The 27790-nt window shown below is 41.6% G+C and overlaps 1 protein-coding gene across 2 annotated transcripts in view; it reads left to right on the forward strand.

Moving 5' to 3' along the window:
• The window catches only part of TRHDE (thyrotropin releasing hormone degrading enzyme), a 309348-nt gene that overhangs the window by 215985 nt on the left and 65573 nt on the right, over positions 1-27790 (forward strand). For both annotated transcript variants that reach the window (XM_077338833.1, XM_077338834.1), the window contains exons 8-9: positions 16747-16812; positions 18756-18943. In XM_077338833.1, coding sequence (XP_077194948.1) covers positions 16747-16812; positions 18756-18943 — 254 coding nt within the window. The remainder of the gene's footprint in view (positions 1-16746; positions 16813-18755; positions 18944-27790) is intronic.

Below are 27790 nucleotides of genomic sequence, written 5' to 3' on the forward strand. Positions count from 1 at the left end.
GAGACTCTCTTGTGTAGTAAGCAATAGGGTACAAAAATCCGTTCTTCTAAGGAGCAACCATGAAAGAAGCATGTGGGCACATAACATTTTACCAACAGTGAAAACATGGGAGACAGAAGGAACAGGGTGGACACCTGTGTACTGTGACTACCCCATGTGTATTAGGGCAGAGGGGCATTTCGGTGAATGTGGCCTAATTCACACAAGAAGGGAAATGACGCAGAACTGGGAGGAATTGGTTGCCATGTAATGTTCCCCTAAGAAGAGTCTCCAGTCTGATTTTCCCTTCACATATCTGAGGACATGACTCTGGAAAGCTCATCTGTAACCACTATGCCAAAATTCCCAAAGGTCAGTCATCTCCCAGACTCAACGAACATTCCACACCACAGGTTCTTGACACCCATATCTCCACACCCATACCCTCATTTGCCACCATGCCACCACAACCTCCCACACAACACACACATTCAACCCCATGCCTATACAGACTGGACAACTCCTTCCCTTCCTCTTCCTACTGCCAAGCTCTAGTGCCCATTGTATTCTTGGATACAGTGGGCTTTGCCCCTAGTTAGAAATAACCCTCTTTACTTTTTACCAGAATTCCTTAATTATGTTTAAAATTTGCTTTTCTATTACTGTTTTCAAAAAAAATTTCCCCATTTTGTTTCATATTTTGTTAGAATTTCCTGAAATTACAGTAATTTTTAAATCCAGTAATATTCAATCAGTAAATTCTAGATCCAGAACCTCTGACTGTTGAAGTTTCACTAAAGACCTGTTTCTGGGAGAACTTGCACCATATAAATAAAACTTGAACTCTCTTGAAAGGGCTGTTACAGACCAGCTATCAGAATTCCTGAAAGAAGCTTCAGTCTTAGACGCATCCCAGTCTGATTTCTGGCCTGGCTGGGGTAGAAACAGCACTAGTTGCCCTAATGGATTACCTCGGTTGCCAGTTGGACTGGGGTGGATCGGCACTGCTTGTGTTACTAGACCTCTCAGCAGCGATCATCACAGTCGATCATGAGCTTCTTGTTCACTGCCTCACCAATGTTGAAATATGAGGGCAGCCCTTCAATGGTTGATCTCCTTTCTCCAAGATCGCATACAGAGGGTAGCAATAGGAGAAAGATCATCAAGCTGCCATCAACTTGCTTGTGGAGTCCCTCAAGGAGATGTTCTCTCTCCAATCCTATTCAACATCTTTATATGCCCTCTTGCCCAACTGGTGTGGAGGTTCGGGCTAGGATGTTATCATACATGGATGACACCCAGGTCTTCCTCCTGATGGATGGCTTCTCTGATTCTCCCCCAGAAGTATTAGCCAGCTGCCTGGAAGCAGTGATGAGATAGCTCAGGCAGAGTCACCTGAAACTCAGCCCTTCAAAGATGGAGGTCCTATTGCTAGGCAGGAAGGATTCAAGCAAGGAAGCATGCCTACCCAACCTGGACAGAGTGCAGCTTTCAGTGGCTTACTCCGCCAGGAACCTGAGCATGATCCTTGATGCCTCACTCTCAATGGAGGCTCAGGTCACGAGAGTGTCATGAACCCCGATTCATGCCCTCCCTCCCTTCTGACAGAGAGTAGTGCAACTGGCATTCTGCCATCTATGCTAAGCCAAACTACTAGCGCCCTACTTGGCCCCAGAACACCTATCCACAGTGTTCCATGTATCAGTCACCTCTAGATTGGACTTCTGCAACTTGCTCTACATAGGTCTGCTCTTAACCTTGATCGACAAACTACAGCTGATCCAGAATGCTGCGGCCACGATCATCACAGCAATATCTTGGAGGTCCTACATTCAGCCCATCCTTCAACAACTGCACTGGCTACCAGTCGAATTCTGGATCAGAGTTAAGGTTCTGGTAATTACCTTTAGTGAGCCTCTTGTGGTGCAGGGTGGTAAGGCAGCCAACATGCTGTCTGAAGCTCTGACCATAAGGCTAGGAGTTTGATCCCAACAGCCAGCTCAACGTTGACTCAGCCTTCCATCCTTCTGAGGTTGGTAAAATGAGTACCCAGCTTGCTGGGGGGTAAAACGTTAATGACTGGGGAAGGGAATGTCAAACCACCCTGTATTGAGTCTGCCAAGAAAATGCTAGAGAGCATCACCCCAAGGGTCAGAAATGTCTCAGTGCTTGCACAGCGGATACCTTTACTTTTACCTTTAATTACCTTTAAGGCCATATGTGGTAAGGGCCCAGTGTACCTGAGGGGCCGCCTTTCTGCCTACACCCCTCAAAGAGCTCTACACTCTGCTACCTCCAACTGCCTAGTGATCCCTACACCCCTCAAAGCACTGTGAGTCTGGATCTATAGGTAACCTATAACTGCAAATGCTTTGTTACTCTGCAGCTCTATTTTTCTGGAGGGGTCCAGGACCAAATCTAGTCCAAAAGTCTCAACAATATTTCAATAATGATGATCTGCATAACATTATTTCACTTTTACCCAAAAGTGTATTCTGATAATTTGGAGATGTAGTCTGAATTGATGCACATAGTATGCTTTACCCTTTTAGTTCTGCATCAGGAAGTGCACCTCCACTGTATTTCCCATTCAGCAGTTTCCTAGTATAAGGAATATGACTAAGAATTTATCATGAGCAAATTGTAGCAGAACTCTTATCAGGTGTGTGCATCTGCCCTGGGATGGATGCTTTAAAACCTAGAAGGTGGAGCTAGACAAATTTTTCTGAAGCAACTTCTTTAAAACACTGCTGAAACAGATATTCGGTTGAAGCAATAGGAGAGATAATGGCATCTTAACATGTTAATATTCTCTGCATGTCTAAAATGATGTTAAACATTAGCAAATTACTGTTAATTAAGCAAGGCTGAGCAAGACAATTAGAACCACGTGCGAAGTACAAGTACAAAAGGTCATTTATATACAGAAAAGGCACCAAAACACCGCAGCTAAGAGTTCTTTACTTAATACACTTGAAAAGCAAGTACAGTTGGGAAATTATTACATTTGGAAATGTAGCCTGTAGCTTTTTCATTAATAGAGCTGGCAATAAAAATAATTTTGATTCTGTATTCTTTCATAGACCGTTTATGCACTGGAGGTTTCATGCTGGGCTGCAGGCTGGAGTTCTGGTTGTGGCAGGTTGTCCCACCTCTTCCTGCAACTATACAGGAGAGCATTTGGCCCAGTGCGCCTCATCCACCCCCAATTTGTGCTCCTGCGTGCGAACTGGGGCAGTGAAGTTCCCAGTGCATAAACGGTCCTAGTGTCCTTTGCTGATACCAAATTTTCATTCAACAGAGATTATTTCCAAATCAGGGGGAAATGGTTTGGATAGTTGTTTCCTGTTATAATAGTGATTTTCAAACTTAATGGTTTCAAGAAAATTCCTCGTCTCTTTTTTCTGCCAAAGAAAACGTGTAGGTGCAGATGAATCTGAGGATTTTTTGATGATATATTCTTGGTCCGTACAGAATACTCATCAAGACTTTTAGGTTCCACCATTATTGTTCCTCACACTAAAATGTAACGTTTTGTACCAGTCAATCCAATTGGTGTTAAATCCAACAATTGATGTAAAAAATGAAAGCTGTGATTCTTAGGAAGATAATTACATATCACTTTCACATTCTGTATTTTATAATGCTCCTGTGGAATTGTAGCCTATTGTGGTAGGCAAATCTATCCTGCATCATTGCATTGTATAAACAAAAGCAGAGAAGCGGCTGTGAGCCATCATTTATCTAGTTGTTTAAAAACTCAAACTGTTGTTTGGGCTCTAAACAACAGTTCGCATAGGCTGTGATTTGGCATGTATAAGTAAAAATTTGTGCGACATTCAGTGTCTAGGTTACTTCGTATGGTTTTTCTTACATATCTGAACTGTACCATAATGATGACACTTCTTGACGCAAACTAGCCAAAGTGTTTAAAACCCCATGGACTTCATTATAAATCAGTGGCATTTAATCATATTTATGTCTGACTGGATTATGTCATAATGTTTTGTGATTTATCAAGCTCCTAAAGCAAATTAGTGTCTACCTGCAGTCCACTCATTCAGGTTACCACACAGCCTAAAAAGTGAGTAGAGCTACTGCTATACCATACTTATAAATCTCTGAAATAGAGACTCTCTCTTACTGTTGGAAACTGTTGATGCAGTTTGGAGAGATATCTGGAAGGGCTCTGAATGATTCAGTTGACATTTGTTGATATATGCGTAGGAAATAATAGAAATCTGAATAATTTCCTATAATGATTTTTTGAATTTCCTTCTGTTTTAAAATGATTTTACCATATACATTAAAATGTAGTGGGGATCTCATTTATCTTCATGCCCAATGAAAAGATAACAGGATTTTTCCCTAACCCAAGGTCTACAGTACATCTCCAAAGTACTTTGCTTTGAGAGTGTTGATAGGGGATAGATGAAGGACTCTTTCAACATCTTGTTTTTCTAAAGTTTAATCAAGAACTTTATTACTAAAAGCATCTTTAAGGGACCCCCCCGGTCTTTTAATATGAAATCTATCTGTCTAAATAGCTTTCCATGTCATTTAAAAATTTAAATTTTTTAGAGGTTTGAAAAAGGCATTGTAATTTTATTTTCTGTGGAATTTAGAAATGTGTGAGAGTGATACTTTAGACATTCCTTGGCCTATGAATAAGCATTCTCAGCATTTGAATTTGTATTAGAGCTGATCTAGGATCCCTCAGATAATGTGCAATCTTTGAAATGAATAATGTTGCTAGCTACAAGGAGCTCTGAATTTGATCAGAAAGGCTACTGTTTGAGAATAAGGGAAACATCCTGGATGTGTGGAGATAATCATACAGCTCTCTGGATTATGGTGCATGTTTTTATACTGATTGTTGAGTTTGGAAATCAAAAGCTTGGGGTTTAAAGAGAGGCAGTGTGGTGGAGTGACTGGGGTTTTATGTGTATGTGGTAAATCAGGATTCATATTTCTGCTTAGTTATGAAACGGATGGCACAGCCTTACATAAACTACTCTGTCTCTCAGAGCCATTATGCATACAGAATATTGCTATGTGTTCCCTGAAAAGGGGCAGTATATAAATATAAATGTTTCTTCATTGCTTTATTATAATCACATTTCAAATTAATTATTCCCCCCATTTCTGATTATTTAGCCAAGGTAAAATGTCTTCCTCTGCTTTAATCTTTGATATTCCAGATTTTGTACATATGGAGCCAATTCATCTGGTGAATTGGGTCTACACAAAAACTCTTTTTTTCTTGATATACTCATAATGCTAAGAAATGAACACTATATCTGAGACATACTTATGCTGTACAAAGCCAGGTTTTCTGGAATGGTCTCTTGAGAAGATAGAGTACTATTGACAGCTGGTCTGACAGGTGGATGGAGACATTAGGGTATGCATCTGTGTCTTAAAAGATAATTTAAAATAATGTGTTCTTCATGTGACTTGGATTTGTTTTTCTTGTAATTTTCTATTTTTATTTTTGCCTTAGCCTTTTCTTGTTGCAGCATAAAACTGGTATATACTCTCCATAAACTTCAGAAGTAAAGAAACATTAAGTCACTTTTCTCTGGGATTGACCCTTAGAACTATGCTACTTCTCCTCCAAAATTTTGAATGATCAGTTTCAGAATTGAGAGGCCATGATGGGTAGATATGTGCTGAGAGAGAAATTTTTTGAGAAGAGAAAGCAGGTAACTGGCAAAATGGAATGTTGATGAGATAAAAGGGTGAGCAAAACAAATGTTTTATGATACAACAAAACATTTAAAAATAATATTCTTACACAGATGTTTCAAAGAAGATCCAGTGCCAAATAATGTAACTGGAGCAACTAGGGAACTTACGAGGACTGGGGTAATCTTGAAAGATCTTGATGGAAAATGTATGCAGAGTCAGACAGAACCAACCATAGATCTCAGTCCTATGGTATAAAAGCCTATGACTAGGGTTGTGCATTATTTTTACTGGATTTTTTAGTTTGGGTCCACTGGAGCCAGAAAAAAAAAATCAGGATTCCTCAAAAAGTCCTGCATCCAAATACTGATATGGTATTTGGGTCTGTATTTTTTTTAATCCCTAAATGTTTCAGGTGCAATAGACCCAAACAAAAAAATGCCAGTAAAAAAAAAATACAAGCCTGATCCTTGGTTTGGCTTGACTTGACTTCTCCTGCAGCCTAGTTTAAGCAGAGCTGTACCAGTGGAGAGCAATCACCTCCCCATAGACACCCTTCCTGGCTGGGATGTCGATTCCTGCTGCCCGATTTAAATCCTGATTGGACTGTCTTCTCCTGCCACCCAATTTAAACCAGGCAACATGACAAGTCAGTGCAGAGATGCATCTGCAGAGAGTGATTGGCTTCCCATAGGCACAGTGATCCCAGCTGAGCTGCTCTCTCATGCCACCTGGTTTAAAGTCAGTTTGGTGTAGTGATTAGGAATGCGGACTTCTAATCTGGCATGCCGGGTTCGATTCTGCGCTTCCCCACATGCAGCCAGCCGGGTGACCTTGGGCTCGCCACAGCACTGATAAAACTGTTCTGACTGAGCAGCGATATCAGGGCTCTCTCAGCCTCACCCACCTCACAGGGTGTCTGTTGTGGGGAGAGGAATGGGAAGGCAACTGTAAGCCACTTTGAGCCTCCTTCAGGTAGGGAAAAGCGGCATATAAGAACCAACTCTTCTTCTTCTTCTAAATCCTGACTGGGCTGCTCTCTCCTGCAGTCTATTTCAAAGCATGTGGCAGGAGAAGGTAGTGCAAAGCTGCACCTGCAGGGAACAATTGGTTGGGCTGCCTTCTCCTATAGTCTGGTTTAAATTATGACAGGACTACCCTCTCCTGCTACCTGGGTCCTATCTGCATTCACAATTTAATTTCAATTCTTACGGAATTGAAGCAGTATCTCTTTAATCCATATCGTGTTCGCATCTGTCCCTGCACACTTTTTTTCCCATGCAGAAGTTTCATTATTTTTTTTGTTTTACTTTTGAAAAAGAGTTTCTTGCTGGTTCAAATTGTCTGATCACATCCCCCCCCCCCTTTCTGAACCATGCTGGTACCTTGAAATTCTGGCACAATACTTCCAAACACAACGGAAGCCAGCATATATATGATGTCATATATATGTTATCAGTTTAAAACAAAAGGAATCTATCTGGTTTAGCCAGGCGTGTCCTTCCAGATTCTACAAAAGTCACAAGAAAATGAGGTTGTAATAAAAGTACTCTGGCATCCATCTCCCTCAAGAGCAACTAACTTCCAAGACCAAAGTTTGAGTACAGGGGCAACTCCTCAGTGGGGGGGAAAGAAGATCCACAGCGAGACTCGAACTCATGGTATCAAAGCAAGTACTTTAGTAAATGATCTGTGTTAGTTGTGTTGAAGCTGACTGCCTGTGGACCTATTCACAACATTCACTGTCTTTTTGCAAGCGTGCCTCCCCCTCCCTCCTGAAACACATGCAGCAGATTGGGAGAAGGGATGGCAGATGAAGGCAACTACAGGGTTGTCTTTAACTCAGTGTGATGCAGCAGTAAAAAAGGCAAATGCCATTTTGGGCTGTATCAACAGAGGCATCACATCAAAATCACAAGATGTCATAGTCCCATTGTATACGGCACTGGTCAGACCACACCTGGAGTACTGTGTGCAGTTCTGGAGGCCTCACTTCAAGAAGGACGTAGATAAAATTGAAAGGGTACAGAGGAGAGCAACGAAGATGATCTGGGGCCAAGGGACCAAGCCCTATGAAGATAGGTTGAGGGACTTGGGAATGTTCAGCCTGGAGAAAAGGAGGTTGAGAGGGGACATGATAGCCCTCTTTAAGTATTTGAAAGGTTGTCACTTGGAGGAGGGCAGGATGCTGTTTCTGCTGGCTGCAGAGGAGAGGACACGCAGTAATGGGTTTAAACTTCAAGTACAACGATATAGGCTAGATATCAGGAAAAAGTTTTTCACAGTCAGAGTAGTTCAGCAGTGGAATAGGCTGCCTAGGGAGGTGGTGAGCTCCCCCTCACTGGAAGTCTTCAAGCAAAGGTTGGATACACACTTTTCTTGGATGCTTTAAGATGCTTAGGGCTAATCCTGCGTTGAGCAGGGGGTTGGACTAGATGGCCTGTATGGCCCCTTCCAACTCTATGATTCTATGATTCTATGATTCTAACTCCTGATACAAATACTTTTTGCATTACTTAAGGGACCAGGAAAAGCAGAAAAATACTTCTACAGAATAAAGGTTTAGGCACAATGAAGCCAGATATAAAATGGAGGAACAGGAACTCAAAGGGATCGCTCCTATCACACACCAACCAGTCAGCAGAAACCTTAGCACAATGTGCTGGAGGCATAGCTTTAAGTATTTGAAAGGTTGTCACTTAGGGGAGGGGAGGGAAATGTTCCTGTTGGCAGCAGAGGCTAGGAACTGCAGTAATAGGTTTAAATTTCATGGATAGCAATATAGGCTAGATATCAGGAACATTTTTTTTTCAGTCTGAGTAGTTTAGTGGTAGAATTGAGGGCCTAAGAAGGTGGTGAGCTCCCCTTCCCTGACGGTCTTCAAGCAGTGGCTGGACAGTTACTTATCCTGGATGCTTTAGGCTGATCCTAGGCACTAAGCAGAGGATTGTACTTGATGGCCTGTATGGCCCCTTCCAACTCTATGATTCTAAATAGGAGTGGGAAGTGAGATGCCTTATGGATTCTTACTTGTAATTAATATTCCTGAACTGAAAGCATTTCAGTTCCAGCCCAGAATTGCGATGCCACATATTAAACGGTACAATAAAAACTATAGTAAAACTATAAAAGCTGGGTAGAAGGAGAGTTACAGTACAATCCTAAGCAGAGATAGACCCTTCTAAAAATCCTAGCTATAGGATGACACTGCTAGTTTTGCCTAATTATTTGAATTGGCCTTCCTATCTCACTGTATATTAAAGTCTGCTAGAGAGGTTTGCCTTGCATCCTGCAAAGTGCTGTATTCTGCAGGATGCCTTCCTGTTGGTTGGCCTATGTCCCCCCTTTATCCTGCCTCGGGCAGTAGTACATGAACTGCCTCTGGCACTGGTATCTATGAATACTATTGCAAGGTTGTTGGGTTGACCCCATATCAACACGTGTCCCCAGTGTATGTGGCTGTTATAGGTTCAAAATCAATAGTTGGCATCTTGCATGAGAGACTTGGGTTGTTCAACTTGTAGGCATACTGAAATCTTTTTATTTAAAAAGTAACTGACTGACCTCCAGAAGAAGCTTCAGTAATGTGTTACTGAATTGGATGATGGTTTATTTTTAGCTAGATAGCAGCACAGTATGCTGGAGGAGCCTCTGCGGCTGTCGTTTCTAGTGCTTATTTTCATGACATTGTTAAAGCAATGCATTGTAGTTAAGTGAGTCAGTATTCTCATTTAGCCTTTCTAACCTGTGATTATATGGGAGTTGCTGCTTCTTGTACAATGAGTTGGCAGACATAAAGCTAAATCTGTCACAGGTGCTTACCATTTGTACATCAGAAAGTTTGCTTCCAAAACACTAATTATTATTGAAGAACATATTTCTCATACACAGCATAGAAAACAAAGTCAGCACATTTTCTCCTGTTTATTATTTTGCTGTAAATAAGGGCTTGTCTCCTACCATTACATAAAGTGAAGTTGATGCACATTCAAATGCAGGGGTATCCTATTTTCTACTTGTTAAATAAAACGTATTGCAGTGCATTATGTTATGCTCTAGCACAAGCACAAGAAATTATCTTGCAATATAGATAATATTTTATTTTGCAACATATATGATATTGAGATAATCTAATGCTAATCCAAATACACTATTAAATTATTATTATATTTTAGCTGAGCCATAAAGAATGAAACGGATCAAAGGTTTTAATATTAATTTGCACAAATAACTTACTGCATTTTGTGCAGCATATTTGTCCTGATCTAGCAGATGTCTTAGCACATAGTAGATCCTAACAAATGTGGTGGTGGTGGTGGGGAAATGACCTCGGCAACTGCCTGTATGATTAAAGAAAGCCCACTTTCCAATCAGGAAGCTAGAATGTAAGGGGAAAAAACCTTTTTTTCAGTGCCTCTTACTCAAAAGGAAGTGATGGGTTAGGCTATAACTTTCCTGAAGGGTTGGCAGACACAAGCATTAACAAATTGATCATTTTAAAAATGTTAAAGATGTTTCTAGGTAAATTTGGAAGAAGCACTGAGAGCTGGAATATGGTGAAATGAGAGAGAACTTTATTGAGGAAAATGGTTAATACGTTCATGCAGCCATTATAAAGGGGTGGTAGAAAATACTGTAATGCCCACATTGAGATAAAAATTGTTCAAATTCTCAGATACTGGGCATCTAAAACCAAGGCACCTAATATTACCAAAACCTAAATCTGGGGAATAGGCAAAATCTATGTTATGCTGCAAAAGTTGGGAGGTTAGGCTTAGGGATGCCCGTCTCCAGGTGGGACGTGGAATTATAGCTCATCTCCAGATTTGTAGAAATCAGTTCCCCTTGAGGGAATTGATGCTTTGGAGGGGGGGGGGCTATGACACCACTGAGGCCTCTGCCCTCCCCAGACTCCATCCTCAAAAATCCAGGAGTTACTCAGCCTGAATCTGGCAGCTCTAATAAGGCTTATATGCAAACATGGAGAGCTTAGAGCAGATCAGACATGTGTTCTGGATACAGATTCTGGTTCCAGCAATAGATTTTTAGATATGAATGAAAAACAGATGATTAGTTTTTCCCGGGCTTAAGGAAGGGGAAAGGAATCCAAGTAGAGTGAATTGACTTGCAGGGGGGGCATTATGGGCTGGAAAAAGATGTGATGCACCAATGTCGGGTATAAACAAGGCCACAGCTTTATTACTCCCCACGGGAGAGTTGGCACAGCATGGGAGAGGGAGCCTGACCTAGCAGTCAGAGAACTACATCAACAATCTCACGGAGTTCAGAGGAGCCCTGGAGATCCATACCATGCCCTGCTGGGAAAGAAGATCTGCTTGCCTACTCAAGACTGCCACTGAGGGAGGCGACTTATGTGGGTGAGCCAACCTATATGGTGGAGCCATCAGAGTGAAAACCTCCATGGACTGTCCCCACACCACCTGGCAAAACGAGCCTCTGGGCCCTGGCCTTCCAGCCAGGGAAGCTGCGCTCATTTACATGCCGCTTCTTAAGGAGGCCCCAAACCTCAGGGAGTCCAATCGCACATCAGATTTCCTGCCAACAGACTCCATCCCATGCAAACCCACAACTGTGACAAAATAATAACTGTGAAACGTTCACCTTAAACTCCATAACACGGCTGTTTACATATCACCATAGGGTAGGTGGGAGGAAAGCACCTTTTATGCACACTGCGTGTATGCAGCGTGCACCATAGATTGCCCCTGAAGTGGTTGTGTCCACCTCCATCCGGCCCTCCACAGCATCAACAAGTGCTGTGGTGAGTCTCTGCTGTACTTTGGTTGACTGTCTGATTAGCAGGAGGTGAGAAAGAAGGAGTTCCTGGATGCTGGGAGCATTTCCTTATGAGGAAATTAGTTAAAATCTTGGGATAGGCTGTGTGGATGTTCAGTTACCTCACTGCGGGGTATTTTGGAAACAGCCTTCAACTGACCAGTATTGGGTCATGTGACAGTAAATAATTCTAGCTGAGAATACATCTGTTCACAATCCTGTTTTGATAAAAGGAAATTGCTGGTATAGCATGTGCATATATTGCTAGGTGTCTGTTGTTTAATCAGAAGGGAAGATAGAAACAATATCTCCCTGGAGTATATGGGCTCAACAGTAACAAGGAGCACTTATCTCTGGAAATATCCCCCCAGAACCAAAATTTACTGGAGACACATTGTGAAGCTATAGAAGTGTTTAAGAAACAGTCAGAAAATTTATAACTTTGAGAATTAGATGAAAATCTTAATATGTGGGAAGTTCATTTACAGAACTACAGCTTTTAAAGAAAGATCTACTTGTCTGTCTGTCTGTCCGTCCGTCCGTCCATCCTTCCATCCATCGTTTGTTTGTTTGTTTGTTAAATTTATACTGCCCTCCCCAAAGGCTCAGGGTGGTTTACATAAAACAGGAACAATACAAATAACTCAGTTTATAATAATACAATAATAACTATAAAATTATGAATAGAACATTGGGGAGAACAATAAATTAATGCTTACTGATGGCCTAGTAGGTAGGTGAGTCTGCAGTGATGGTTTTAGGAGGAAGGCTTAGGGGGGCCAATTGGAAGTGGTGGTACTGGTCAACCTCAACCAAATGCCTGGTGGAAAAGCTCCGTTTTGCAGGCCCTGTGGAACTGTTTGAGTTCCATCAGGGCCCTGATCTGCTCTGGGAGCTCATTCCACCAGGTGGGAGCCAGGATGGAGAAAGTTCTGGCACTGGTTGAGGTCAAGTGAGCTTCCTTGGGGTCAGGGATCACCATGAAGTTGGAACTAGTGGAGGGGTGTAGGCAGTCCCTTGGGTACACTGGACCCAGACCATGTATGGCTTTAAAGGTGATAACCAAAATCTTAAGCCTAAAATATAGATAATAGATAAAACTTGCATTTCAGTATTGGTCATTACAATCTCATATATCCATTCTTATTATCACTTATAAACAATTCTTAATTCTTAAATTCTACTATACACTTGATTTAAGATATATTCCAATTTGTTTCATACAGCATGTAGCTACCAATTTTACATCCAAGATGTTACGTAAAATATTAATAAAATAGGTAAAGATAATTTCTAATTAAAACAAAACCTCCTTATGCTCTATTATAGTTAATATTTGATACATGTAACATATTACAAAAATTGCATATAATTAGAACTTTAAAAAAACTGTTTACTAAAATAATGGACTGTCTTTCCCTCAGTTAATATGATTTCCATGTATGTATGTATGTATGTATGTATGTATGTATGTATGTATGTATGTATGTATAATCCTTAAATTTTCATTCAATCCATTATCTTAACACTGCCCGTGGCGCTGTGGGCTAAATGGACTAAATAAAACGGTAAGGCGGCGTGGCGCCGTGGACTAAATAAAACGGTAAGGCGTTCTGAGGCGGGATGTGTCTGGGACGAGGAAGGGTCCGGATTGGACCCTTCCTCTGGACAGACAATCGGAGGGAGCAATCGGCAGGCGCGCAGCGCCTGCCGATTGCTCCCTCCGATTCCCAGCCCCGAGCAACTGCGAGCCGCGCACAGTGCGGCTCACAGTTGCTTTTTTGTCGCCGCCCGCAAGGCGGCTGCCGGGGGCTCCCTACAACACAAACCTACAAAGAGCAACTGAAAGAAAAAAGAAAACCAGCCAAAAAGCCCCTACGAGCCGTGACAGAAGCTGCTGAGGAGCGCCCCTCCTCCGACCCGTGCGCACAGCTCGCCTTCCGGGGCATCCCTGCCCTCCTGGCTGAAGAAGAAAAGAAAACTTCGAGGAGCAACCGAAAGGAAAAAAAAAAGCAGCCGAAAAGCCCCCAAGAGCCGCATGAGAACCCGCCGAGGAGCGCCCCTCCTCCAATGCGTGCGCACAGCGCGCCTTCCGGGGCTTCCCTGCCCTCCTGGCTGCAGAAGGAAAGAAACCTCTGAGTAGCCACGGAGAGAAAAAAAACCAGCCAAAAAGCCCCTATGAGCCGCGACAGAAGCCGCCGAGGAGCGCCCCTCCTCCGACCCGTGTGCACAGCGCGCCTTCCGGGGCCTCCCTGCCCTCCTGGCTGAAGAAGAAAAGTAAACTTCGGGGAGCAACCGAAAGAAAAAAAAAACAGCCGAAAAGCCCCGATGAGCCACATGAGAAGCCGCCGAGGAGCGCCCCTCCTCCAACGCGTGCGCACAGCGCGCCTGCCGGGCCCTCCCTGCCCTCCTGCTTGCAGAACAAAAAAAACCTTTGAGGAGCCACCCAAAGAAAGAAAAAAAAAACAGCCGACAAGCACCGCCGAGCCGCGTCAGCAGCCGTTGAGGAGCACCCGTGAAGAGCCGCGGAGGCGCCGCCAGCCTCCTCTTACAGGTAGCTTCAGCTCCTCGCCTGCGCCTCGCTCTGTCCCCGTCTGCTAGAGCCCATTGTATTCTTTATACAATGGGCTTTTTTTACTAGTATGTTATAACATTAAAATTATTTTTAGATTCTTAATCAGTAGATCCTTATATAAACTCCCCCCCCCACACACAAAATAATGCAATATTAGGGGGTGGAAATGTCTTGCTGACCAGACATAAAACTAGATAAGACTGGATTTTTAGTTTACCGTTTGTAAAGGAACAATGCCTATATATGTCATTAGACCGGTTGTATCTGTCTGTATTATACATTTGCAACAACATATTCATTGTCTATGAAAATTTCTTCTCTCCAAAGTAAATTCCGCCAATGACTTCTATTTCATATCTTATACAAAATTTATACAATATAATTTGTTGTAAATATCATAGTATTGAACATTACAGTGTTTAACATCAAATGCTTATAATTCCTATATTTTGGCTTTTTAATCTTCTACATAACAAGAAAAAAACTGTACAGTTGCCAATAAAGCATACTTTTCCCATTTTAAAAGGACTAATATCAGTCATTAAATCAGTGTTACCTATCTAAGTTATATATTTGTAATAAATTATTCATCCATTGCCCATAAACATTTCAGCTTCTCAAGGAGATTTCCACCAACAGCTTCTGTGTATTCATCTCATATCATTTGTGAGGTCTTTAAGTTTCATATTTTTATCTTTTATATTTGGAAGGTTTTTTTTTGTCCATATTCTTATGGTCAAGAAAGCTTTTTCTCAAGTTCTTTAAGATAGAATGTTTGCTCTCAAGTTCAGTTTGAAATTCACAATTCTCCATCATCCCTTGAACCTGTTTTTTTTTCTCAGATCATTCTCCATTTTGGATTTGCTGAGCAATGGTTGATGTATGCTCTTCACAGAAAATTAGCAAAATCTCCCATATCTGAGCATTAGTTTTGTAGTTTTCTTGTCTTATTCTTGCATAATTTGTGCTTTTAGAGCTTTAAATTATGCAGAGATAACAGTAGAGATGGCTTTAAAAATATTATGTTAGTGAGCCTGTTTTGGAAAATGTCATCTTGAATGCATTAGTTAGCTTCTTGAATAGTAGATGACAGTATTTCTTGCTGTTCAAACACTAGAACAAATAAATTCCAGATTGGCCTGGTGAGAAGTAGATCTTTTTCTCATAGTAATGTCTTGCTGGAATTTAGTGCAGTATTCCCCAACCCCCAATCTAAAGACCGGGACCGGTGCGTGGATCAGTCGGTATCGGGCTGCGGCTCCTCCTCCCTGGCTGCTGCCTCAGGGGCTGCGCTGCGACTCTGCCGCCAGCTCACCTTTGGTGCTCTCCAGCGGCCGCCATGGCTGAGGCTCCCCCTCAGCGTGGCACTGCACAGCTGCTGCTGGCAGGGTCCCCCAGCAGGCGGCGGGAAATCAAGGGTGCTGACGGGAAAGCAAGTGAAGCAGCTAGTGGCAGTAACATCAGCTGGTGGCAGTAACATCCCTCGGCAAAAGACTACCCCCCCCCCCGGGCGTTGACCAGTCCCCGGTGATAAAAAGGTTGGGGACCACTGATTTAGTGTATTCCATTAATGTATTCAAAATAGTTTTCAATATATTCCTAAACCATAGAAAACAAACTTAAAGACAGCTTATTTTCAGTTAAAGTGAATATTTAAAGATGACTCATCAGTCCAGTTACTAAGTAGCATAATTCACAATTCCAATTAGAGCTTGGATAGAATTCAAGAATTTGAGACAATTATATTTGTTCTCAAAAGTTAGCAGAAAGTCTTGAAAGTTGATACAAGTGCATTATACAAAGCAAGTTGTTAGATAAAAATTAACAGTATTTAGAATAGGGCAAGCAAGCTTTCTTTTAGATAACAGACATGAAGATTTCTTCAGCCAAAGATCTTTTTTTTTAAAAACTCTCACTTTCTAAAATGCATGGGTCAGTTGAATTCCCCACTTTCTGTGGGGAAGGCTTTGGGGGATATCTCTCCCCCCGGCCTGGTCAAAATGGCCTTAGAACAGAATGAAGGGAGCAATATCAAAAAGCTTCCTTATCCTGCCACCATGTTGCCCCACCTCTGAGAACTACAACCTTGAAACCAAGGGACCAAGCCCTATGAAGATAGGTTGAGGGACTTGGGAATGTTCAGCCTGGAGAAAAGGAGGTTGAGAGGGGACATGATAGCCCTCTTTAAGTATTTGAAAGGTTGTCACTTGGAGGAGGGCAGGATGCTGTTTCTGCTGGCTGCAAAGGAGAGGACACGCAGTAATGGGTTTAAACTTCAAGTACAACGATATAGGCTAGATATCAGGAAAAAGTTTTTCACAGTCAGAGTAGTTCAGCAGTGGAATAGGCTGCCTAAGGAGGTGGTGAGCTCCCCCTCACTGGAAGTCTTCAAGCAAAGGTTGGATACGCACTTTTCTTGGATGCTTTAGGATGCTTAGGGCTAATCCTGCGTTGAGCAGGGGGTTGGACTAGATGGCCTGTATGGCCCCTTCCAACTCTATGATTCTATGATTCTATGAAACCTTTTAAATCCTACCATTTGTTTACAAATTAAAGCTGCCTCTTGAAAATATTTGCATACCAAATTAGGGTAAATGTACTGAAATTATCTAAATGGTTTGTTAGTGGTACATCGTGGACTCAGTTGGAGTATATTGGAGTATATTGTCTGTTGTACTGTAACAACTGATTTATATATGTTTTTGTAGGATTATTTAACCATTCACAAGTATGGCAATGCTGCCAGAAAGGACCTATGGAATGCATTGTCAGAGGTAAGCAATTAATCTACCAAGAAAACCAATGTGGTTATTTTGTTTTACTTCCATTAGGAATTTGTACTTTCTACTGAAATATTTACATTGTAGAAAAAAAATACCAAACCAACGTTGACAAGACAGCCAAGGCTTGCCAAGGTATAGCACTGAAACCTCATTTTAGTGTCAGTATTCACCTCTGAAACATAATACTAGAACACGGTCTCATGTGTTTTTCTTTTATCATTGTATAAACACCACTAGATTCTTGCCTTCAGATTTGGATTAGTGACTGCTTGGCTTTTCTACTTCCATTTTAGAAACTGATTGAGGAAAAGTGCATATAGAGATGCCAGTCTCCAGGTGGGACCTGGGGATTCCCTGGAATTATAGCTCATCTCCATGTGACAGAGATCAGTTCCCCTGGAGAAAAAGGCTGCTTTGGAGGGTAGATACCATAGTATTATACTCCACTGAGGTTTCCACTCCTCGTGGCTTCACCCCCAAAGTCTCCAGGTATTTCCCAACCCAGAGCTGGCAACCCTAATTACTAAGCCCTTACGATTAGGGAGTAATATTGATAAGACAATATACTTGGAATCTGGATTTCAGCAGCAATACGGAGTCTAAGTTTTCCAGATTTCAGTGCCTTTTAACTGCTGACAGGATATGTATATGTCTATATAGTGTTTATATTTAAGGGAATTAAATGTCATAGAAATGAATCCTGTTGGTAGAGAAGCTGTTTGATTTGAAGTAATCCAGTAGTACTCACTACTGGCTCACAGGGAGCAAAGTTGCAATTGCTATCATCAAACAGCCACATGCACTATCATTCCTGGCATGAGGCTTAGACCTCAGGACAGCTCACATCTCATCTGTGCCTTGGACAGCAGCTATTTCAAGGAGTAAACCACCTACCTGGAAATCTTGTGTTTTTTTAAGGTCTTACTGATCTCAGATCTTTGTGCCAGACACTAGCCTTATCATAAAAGGGTCTTTGGAAAGGGTTTTTGGAAACAGGTGCTGGAAAACAATACTCAAAAGAGTTATTTCCACTTTTTGGAAACATGGGACAGGTGCTGGGAAACTGCTCAAAAGAGTTGTGCATGGATACTGAGCGAGAATCATTGGATTCACTTGCTATTATTCTTGCTACTGATGCTAATTATAAACGTTTGTGATATCAGACATCTCATTATCAGATAATCAATACAATATCATTTTTTCATAAGGTTTTTAAAAAAGTTATCATATGGTATGTGGGGCAAAAGGAGCCAGTAGAAAAAAATAGAACCTCTTGTGGCACAGGGTGGAAAGGCAGCAGAAATGCTGTCTGAAGCTGTCTGTCCATGAGGTTGGGAGTTCGATCCCAGCAGCCGGCTCAAGATTGACTCAGCCTTCCATTCTTCCGAGGTCGGTAAAATGAGTACCCAGCTTGCTGGGGGGTAAATCGTAATGACTGGGGAAGGCACTGGCAAACCACCCCATATTGAGTCTGCCATGAAAACGCTAGAGGGCGTCACCCGAGAGTCAGACATGACCCGGTGCTTGCAAAGGGGATACCTTTACCTTTAGGAAAAAATATCTTCACTCTTTTGGATATTTTTGTATTTGTTTACAATTATTTCCTGTGACATCTTCATTGTTTGATTCTAGCTTAACATGAATGACACAATTTAACCTGATGCTGTGGCATCAGTCAGATAATAATTAGTTACATGATAACATCAATGAAGAAAAAGACACACACGCACACACACACACACACACACATACACTGAAAGGAAAAGGTAAAACATGTATGCATTTCATGTACAGTTTAGCCATGCTGTAGTGGAAGTTTCACTAATCAATGACCCAAAGATAACTTGTCCTCAAGTTTCATTCAAAATGGAAAGAATATGACCATGCTGCTGCTATTTCTTTAGTATATTAAACAGTACTTTATTGTTTTGAAGGCCCTTAAGAAAGTTGGAAAATTTGTGAATATCCAAGAAGTTATGGATCAGTGGACGCTCCAGATGGGTTATCCTGTTATCACCATCATGGGAAATGAAACTGCAGACAACATCATAAGAATCTCTCAAGAGCATTTTATTTATGACCTTGATTTTAAAGCCAAAGATCATGGTCTTGGAAACAACAGGTACTTATATGTCTTGCTATTAGTACTGTGAGTTATGGATGTGTGCGTTTATTTTGATTGCATTGTATTATAAACTGATTTCCCCAAATAAATAATGAAAAATTGAAAATATAGCATCACTAACAAATGTAGACTCCCTGTAATGCTGTTATTAAAGGTTAACTAAATGAAGCTTAAACACTATATAATACTATCATCACCCACACACTTTCTACTTACAATATATTTTTTGTTTTAAACTTCACATATAGAAGAAGAAGAGTTGGCTGTTATATGCCGCTTTTATCTATCCGAAGAAGTCTCAAAGCGACTTACAGTCCCCTTCCCACAACAGACACCCTGTGAAGTAGGTGAGGCTAAGAGAGCCCTGATATCACTGCTCGGTCAGAACAGTTTTTCAGTGTCACCCAAGGTCACCCAGCTGGCTGCATGTGGGGGAGTACAAAATCAAACCCGGCTGGCCAGATTAGAAGTCCGTACTCTTAACCACTACACCAAAGTGGCTCTGTTCAGCACCAGCAGTGCAACTCCGGGGCACCGAGGATGCAGTGCCGCAGAGCTGCATTCTCCTCAGCTTTCTGTGTCCCCATGAGGTACACATTTCAGCGCAAGATTGCTCTGGCACTGAAATGTGTCCTTTCGGGGAACATGTTTTAGTGGGGTACCTGGTCTGCCACTGAAATGTGTCCCCCTGATGGTCACAGCTATGGCTGACAGGTACCGCCATATGTGTGTGTGGGGGGGGCAGAAGTGGGGTTATTTGCAAAATAATAAAAGCCCTGGTCTACCCTGAAGTGCTGTGAAGCTTTGCAAAGCTGAGTGGGGCATTTTTTTTGTCCCCTCCCTGCCGCAGATCTGGCCCTTAGTAGCTCCACGATAGAAAAGGGAATGAAGATTCTTCTGTGTTCCCTTTGCATGGGGGTACTGAGGGCCTGATCTGCAGCAGGCCCAGGAAGGCACCAACCCGGTGGCGAAATTATGTGGATGTGGGGATTGGCCACATGCCTACATGAGTACCCTCCTTTTCCGCCCATTCGAAATCGGACCCAGATATGTATATAAAGATAAAAAATAAAAATATGTAATGTACATTCACATGGAAAATTATTTCCCTGGCATTAACAAAATTATTTTAATTTATCCAACTTGCTAAGCCATAGTTACCTGTACCAACAGGTTTATTTCCCTTCTCTTTTATTTAAACATTAAAGTGAGAGTAGAACACCTTGATTCTACCGTACAGAACTAATGTTCAGTTTAGGAAAAATGATTTAGTACTTGCCTTGTTACCTTTATGCATCCTTCAACTTTTAGGCAGCAAGCAAGAATTGAGCTGAACTGAGCAATAGGACATAAATCAGAACTAATCCTTCATCCATATCACTTTCTAAAGAATGCTGTGCAAGTTGTTTTCATTCTTTCTGCCAAGACACAGATCTGCATATACTGCTATCTATGTTTGTCTTTTTCCAGTAGACTTTAACCATCAGGTGTGGCCCAGTCTTCCTACAGAACATGGTGAATGCTAAAATGTACAGATGTTAGAAATAAATATGCCTAGTGAATTAAATAGGGAATTTACACATTTTATTACAAAAAAGGTATAAGCAATCTCATTGGAGATGATTTGTACTTGTGTTTATATGCCACAAATTTGCTGAACTTGGTAACTACATGAAATCCCATAAGTATTCAGTTCTTTTCATATTTCTTGCCATCTGTGTTACTGCAGAGGTATTCATGTATGCACATTGATTGCTCATGTAAATATATATATATATATATATATATATTCTCTCCTCAAATGATGCTAGTCTCCAGAAGAAATAGAGAGTATCTTAGAATTTCATTTCCCTAGATATGTTCAGAGACCACCTTCTATTTCTATGCTTTTCTGTGAGTATATTACTCCTGAGTAGTTAAAATGCGTGTGTACATTTCCTAATATTACAGTAATTCAGCCAATCATATTTGTGTTTGGGCAGGGGCATTTCAATAAACTGAAACTAAGGCAATATTTATTTATGTTTATTTAAAGCATTTATAAGAGCCTCTTGTGGCGCAGAGTGGTAAGGCAGCAAACATGCAGTCTGAAGCTCTGCCCATGAGGCTGGGAGTTTGATCCCAGCAGCCAGCTCAAGGTTGACTCAGCCTTCTATCCTTCCGAGGTCGGTAAAATGAGTACCCAGCTTGCTGGGGGGTAAACAGTAATGACTGGGGAAGGCACTGGCAAACCACCCTGTATTGAGTATGCCACGAAAACGCTAGAGGGCGTCACCCCAAGGGTCAGACATGACTCGGTGTTTGCACAGGGGATACCTTTACCTTTACCTTAAAGCATGTATAAGCTGCCTTTCTACTTTACAGAACTCAAGGTAGCTTACAATATAAATAAATGAACAATGATAGAAACAGAATTTAAAACCATAATTTAAGACCATGACCAATTTAATCAAATGCAGTCCTAAATAAAACAATCTTCAACTACCTCCTAAAGATCAAAAGGGAGGGAGCCAGTTGCCCTTCCCTGGGAAGGTTGTTCCCGGATCATAGGGCTGCCACTGAGAGGTCCTCTGCCAACCAGATAACCATCTTTGGTTGATGGGATAGTCAGGAGAGCCTCTACAGTATTGGCCATTCCAGCTTTCAGGCTTCTATAACATCACAAGTGTGTGACCTGAGTCTAGAGGAATTTAACAGGACTAATCTACCCTCTTTTAAAGTAATTGTGACTTTTAATACTTTATGTATTGATTGTGACCCATATTGCTGTTGCAGCAGTCTGTCTAACCCAGTTAGCCACATCTGTCCTGTTATGCTTCATTATATGGCATGCCATTTAAAATCACATTACAGCAAACTGCTGTTACATACAAAGGGTGCAATCCATAGAGCAGCCTTTCTTAACTTTTTTACCATTGAGAAACCCATGAAATGTTCTTCAGGCTCCAAGAAACCCCACAAGTGGTGCAATTGAGCAAACTATGGTTGGGAAGTATAGCTGTATATACCCCCACCTGGGGCTTCTTCCTGCCCTTCCCCTCCAGGAGGGGGGGAACCTGATTGACATGACCGTATATGGTCATATCACCCAATAAATGTTTATCATTTTTTTAAAAAAGATATACAAAATAATTAACTCCCACTCACCTGGAAAACCCTTCCAGGGTTATCAAGAAACTCCAGGGTTGCCTGTGTTTTTCTAGCTTGTAAAAAAAGTGTGTAGCTTTGCATCTGAGTCAAACAAATTTCTGAAGTCATAATAATGTCCCAACATCTATCAGTGTTTTCCATCTGAGAGGCTTTGCTAGTCTGAGGCAACCTTAATCATATTATCTCAAGTTCCATTTTATCCTAGGAACCCCTTAAAAAAAATGATATGGCCTTCACAAACTAATGGACGAGCTTGTTTCTTTGTGATATCCACAGCCATTATACAAATCCTGGTCCCTATATCTGACCTCTTTGTATTCCTTATACATATGACATTAAATAACAGGCTAATTATAATATAACCTAAACGGTCCTTTTATGGAATAGGAAAGAATTTATCTTGACCACTGCATTCCCATGGAGTGCTTTCCCAAACTTATTAATCAAAACCCTCCTATTTCAAAGAATTCTGTACATAATGGGGAAGTCTTTTCTTCTACCTCTTAAACAAGCCTATCCAAATTCATGTTCAGGGATGTCAGAAGTATTAATGAACATTTCTCTTTCAACCTCTTATACAAAACTATCCAAATCCACTTTCAGGGATGTCAGAAGCATTAATGAACATTTTTCTTTTGACTCACTAGAGCAGTTGGTGTGGCATTTCATATAATATGGGAGCCTGTAGCCCTGTATAAATGTTCTGATTGTGTGTTATAACTGCACATAAATGGAAATCAGGTTTGAGTTTATTGGCTCCATCCTACTCCAATGCACAACTGAAGGCTCATGAGCATCACATGTATGCTCAGAATTGTACAAATTTTGGCTCCTTCTCTTTGGTCACCAAACCCTTTTTCAAACATTCCTGATTGGGAGAAGAAAACCATTATTTGAACACTTCCTCCTTGCATAGGATCCATGTTAACAAGGTAGTGAAATATAGGTGTGCTTGCATCCAGTACCTCAGACTGAATGCAAAATTTGAATAATCAAATTAACCCTTATAGTCTGACTGATAACTGTTACCAATTGCTTCAGATTATAATGATGATTATCCTTTATTCAATTTTATTTTTGTTCTATGGTTTCACACTGGCAAGCAATCTTTCTCTATATGAATTTATGTATTGTTGTTAAGAGGTATTTCTAATATTATAAAGTTTATGCAGTTTGTTATAATCTTCCATTTGGATGCTTTTGTTTAAAGATTACCAATGTGCACGAGCACATCTGCACATTGATTAAAACACCATATTATGATTTCAATATTTTTGTTTATGCAATGTTTTAATCAGTGCACATTTTAAAGAAGGAAGCCAGAGACAGAGACAGAGACAGAGACAGAGACAGAGAGAGAGCAAGCAGATGGAATATGTGTCATGGTCTAATCCAGAAGTTACAAAACTGAAGGAGTGAGGATTATATCAGTGTTGCTTTTCAAACCAGATCAAGAAGAAATCCTGATATCCAGAATTTTTTGATAGAGAAGTAATTACTCAGATAGGTAGATATGCCTGTACCAGACTTGATGTTCCCCATCTTTCATTTAACCAAATTGAGTGAATTTGTTCAAGGATCTTTGCAACAAAGGAATTAGAAACAACAGTTAAGAGTATGCTCTGGCAAGATGCACTTCTGCCCCCAGTTAGCTGCTTACTTGGCTGCCTGGGACAGAGGATCTCTTCATAGCAGAAGTCTAAGTCATCAAGGATGGTTTTTCCATATGACCTCTGAAACAACTACTGCAGGTGGTTCAACTACACATAGCAATTCAGAATTAACCTACATTCAAAGAGTTTTATGTTCATTTACTTGTTTCATTTATCCTCTGTTTTCCCTGATCAGACTCGTTAAATTACAGAATTGCAAAACAATATAAGAAAGACCAGTGTAATATTACATACAATAAAAGTGCAATATATCTGAATTACAAAATTAGACGACAATGGAATGCATTCAATTAACTGGATTTTGCTATTAGCAAACAAAGTCACATAAATGTCATAAATTCAATGAACAGTGGAATATAAAGGTTCAGGAAAAAAGATAATATCCCTGATATTTTCAACCCTATTGTCTTCACTGAAAATACTCTCCTGCACAATTCTGTGGGGTTGCAGCCAGAAGCCACAGTTCTAGATAACCATATTTCTATTAGTGCCATGAAAATGCTCTCCTGAACAATTCCATTATACACATTCTGTGAAATGTTAGAAGACTGGGAATTGTCCTGACCCTGTTAGGCAGGCTGTTTCATCAGGTGGGAGCCACAACAGAGATTGTTCATGTATGGGCAGCAAGTGTTCTTATGTCATCTTAGGATGGCACCTTGAGAAAGCTTTGTGAGATGATCAAAGCTGTTTTAGCAGAGCATATTGAGAAAAATGGTCATGTAGATATAGGGGTTCTTGGCCAATATCCTGTCAACCTCCATATTAATAACCAATCTGGAAGGGGTAGACTGTTGCCTGAACTGGTATGCCAGTTGGAGTGTATTTGAGAGGTGTTTTCAGCAAAAATAAGATTATAAAAACATGTTAACACTAATCCACAATTCCTGATTGTTAGGACTACTTTTTCTCTGAATTCTTTTTTTAAAAATCTGAGCTCATATGTTCCACAAAACTTTAACTTTTTGCAACCTGCCGTTTTCACTTTTCCAGTTGATTGTAATTTTTCCTGATATGTTAGATGCATAAGTTCCCATTCTTAGAAAGGAAGCTGTGTTACTAGGGTCTTATATCTTCTAACCAAGTACTGCCATTAAGGAAGCATTAGCTATCAATTTGAATAATCAATATAATAATGGATTAGTTGGCTAAAGAGATATAAAAATAAAAGGGTAGAAAAAAAGATCATCTTCCAAATAAATGTGCTAAGAGATGCCTCAGTTAAATGTTCTCCTTCAGTGGGGCTGAAGTCATCCAAGGTGATTAGATAATACCTCTGCTCACTCAGGTTGGTGGGACTATGTATGCAAATCTTTGTTGAGCCACCTAGTGAGTGACCAGTGCCTGACCTTCCAGTTTGGATAGCCCTACTGCTCAGGTAGATTATAGAGCCCTGCTGCTAACTAACAGCAAACTGAAAGTAAATACCAAAAAACCTTCAACATTCAATCTTAATGAATGGACACTGGGAAATCCAAGCAGCAACACCAACCAAGAAGGACAGTCCAATCAAAGCTTGCATCATGTTCCCCATCCCAACACTGGTCAGAGAGGTGGTCTGGAGCCCCAGTCCTCAATTCCTCCAAGGAACTCTCTGTGACAGTAAATTTGGACTCAATAGTGCCTCTGTCCTTCAACTCATGGAAAGCCAGCCAGAAGGTGAAGATGGTCACTCCTGCCAAGAGTGGTTGAGCTGTGCCATAAGGTTGTGGGAGCTGCCCAGTTGCAAAAGAAGAAGAAGCTGAAGGGGAGAGGGGATTCTCATCCTGCTGGTGGATCAAAGCTTTCTGGAGTTCCAGAGCATCATCTGCAAGAAGAATGACTCCTGGAGGATGAGCCAGAACACACCATGGAAGAATAGACTGCTGGATAGTGTCGGAGAATTGCAGGGCTGGTATGCCCTGACAGTGAGCCCCCCTTATCAGGCCCCAGCCACAAGTCCTGATCTTTGCAGGGGGAAGTGGGTGATGCATCCTAGAGTTCTGGGAGCAAAGTCCCCAAGAAGATACTGATGAGGCCTACCCAGTCAGGGCTCACAAGCCCAAGATGGCACCAACCAAGTGCCCTTCCAAAATGGTGCCATGGCTCCCTCTGCTGCCAGGATTATTATGAGGCCGCCGATGACTGGGATGCATACGCACCACAAAGAGGCCATGGTATTGTGATTATGAGGTAGAGTTGAGTTGAATGCTTTATCTCTGAAACCTCAGATGAGGATGGAGCCCCTATCAGCTGCACCAGGGGAGGGTCCCCACTAGTCAGGGCACACACTGCAGATGCAACATAGTAAATGCAGGCCCCATCCTCATATTGAGATAGAGGAACTTGTATACTCTTTCCTTTCAGAAACCCTGTCAGAGAAGGAAGATGGTGATTGGTCAGGAGAGGAAGAAGCATCCCATACAAATACTTCCACTAGACCTTTCCTGGTTGAATACCTTCAGTGCTTGTTGCCTAAGGTCACCTCTAGGCTAGAGTTCTGTAACTCACTCTATGCAGGTCTACCCTTACCCCTGATCCATTAACTTCAACTGGTGCAGAATGCAGCAGCCAGGGTTATTTCAGGAACACCTTGGAGGACCCATATCCAGCCCACACTCCAACAGCTGCACTGGCTACTGTATCATCTTCAAGGCCATACACGGTCTGAGTACCTAAGAAACTACCTCTCAACCTACAACCCCCCCAGAGCATTATGCTCCAGAAACATCAACAAATTGGTGATCCCTGGCCCCAAGGAAACTCAACTGAACTTGACCAGAGCCAGGGCTTTCTCAGTCCTGGCCCCCACCTGATGGAAAGAGCTCCCAGATGATGTCAGGGCCCTGCCAGAGCTCAAGCAATTCTTTAGGCCCATAAACTGGAGCTCTTCCACCAGGCCTTCCATCAAGGAAAGTAAGCAAGTCCACCAACTAGAGCCCAGAGGTCCCTCCCATCGTCAGTCTGCACTCACATAAAAGAACAGAAACTACAGTGCAGAAAAATGGAGAACTGCCATTTCTATTTGATACAAGTTCCTATTACCAAACTGTTATATACATTCAAAACAATGTACTGTTTCATGAAAGTTCCATGTAAGCTGCCCTGAGCCACAAGGTAGGGCAGTATATAAACAAACAAACAAACAAACAACCACCTTGAGCTACAAGATGGAAATGCAGGAGAAGCCGAGGTCAGCAGCATTGGCCAACCAAGACACTAAGGGGTTAAAAGAAAACTTGTTCAGATAGCCCATCCCTTCCCTGAAGATGTTTCAAAGTGGGATGGGCGCACCTTCTGAAATAACTCAGTTATACTGAGGATGGATCCCAGCTTCGTTCCAAAGGTCGCCTCATATTAGAGACTCAAAGTTGGTTCTCCAGATTAAAATCCAGTGACTTTCATTACTACACCATGCTGGGTAAAGATAGAAATTGGTGTGATACCCTTTCAGGCTGCTCATCAGATCTCCCACTGTTTGGATTGTTCAGCACTTTTTTTTTTCTTTGCTTGAAGGTGAGATTTTGTTGTTATGCAACTCCACCTTTGTGCAAAGAGCCCCACCCCCACCTCCTTGCATGGTAGAACCTTTCCACCGCAGCTGTATCTGAGGGGACACATAAATCCCATACGGACAGGGTCTGCCACTGAAATCATTCCTCTGTGGGATGCAGGAAACATTGTAGCATGTGGCTCCATTGCAGTGCACCTCTGGTGGCCCAGAGCAGCTGCCACCATGTAGAATCAGTATAGATAATGCAAGCTAAATAGAGAATCCAAGGGGTAGCTAGCAAGACAATTTTGCTGGCTTGCCCCTTGTGTTCTCTATCTAGCTTGCAGGACCTCACTCATAGCTGCTGAAATGGCATTGAGGACTCCCGATTTGGGGCGGGGGGATTTATAAACAGTGACTTGGATTTCATGTTTTCAGCCCTCCAGGGAACCCCCAAAAAGATTATTTGCTTGTTAAAATGCTGCAGCATTATAACACAATAACCATTATTTTATTTTCTGAAAAGATTTTGGACTTTATTTACTAGCT

This window comes from Paroedura picta, chromosome 5 (assembly GCF_049243985.1).
Source record: "Paroedura picta isolate Pp20150507F chromosome 5, Ppicta_v3.0, whole genome shotgun sequence".
Classification (NCBI taxonomy): Eukaryota; Metazoa; Chordata; class Lepidosauria; order Squamata; family Gekkonidae; genus Paroedura; species Paroedura picta.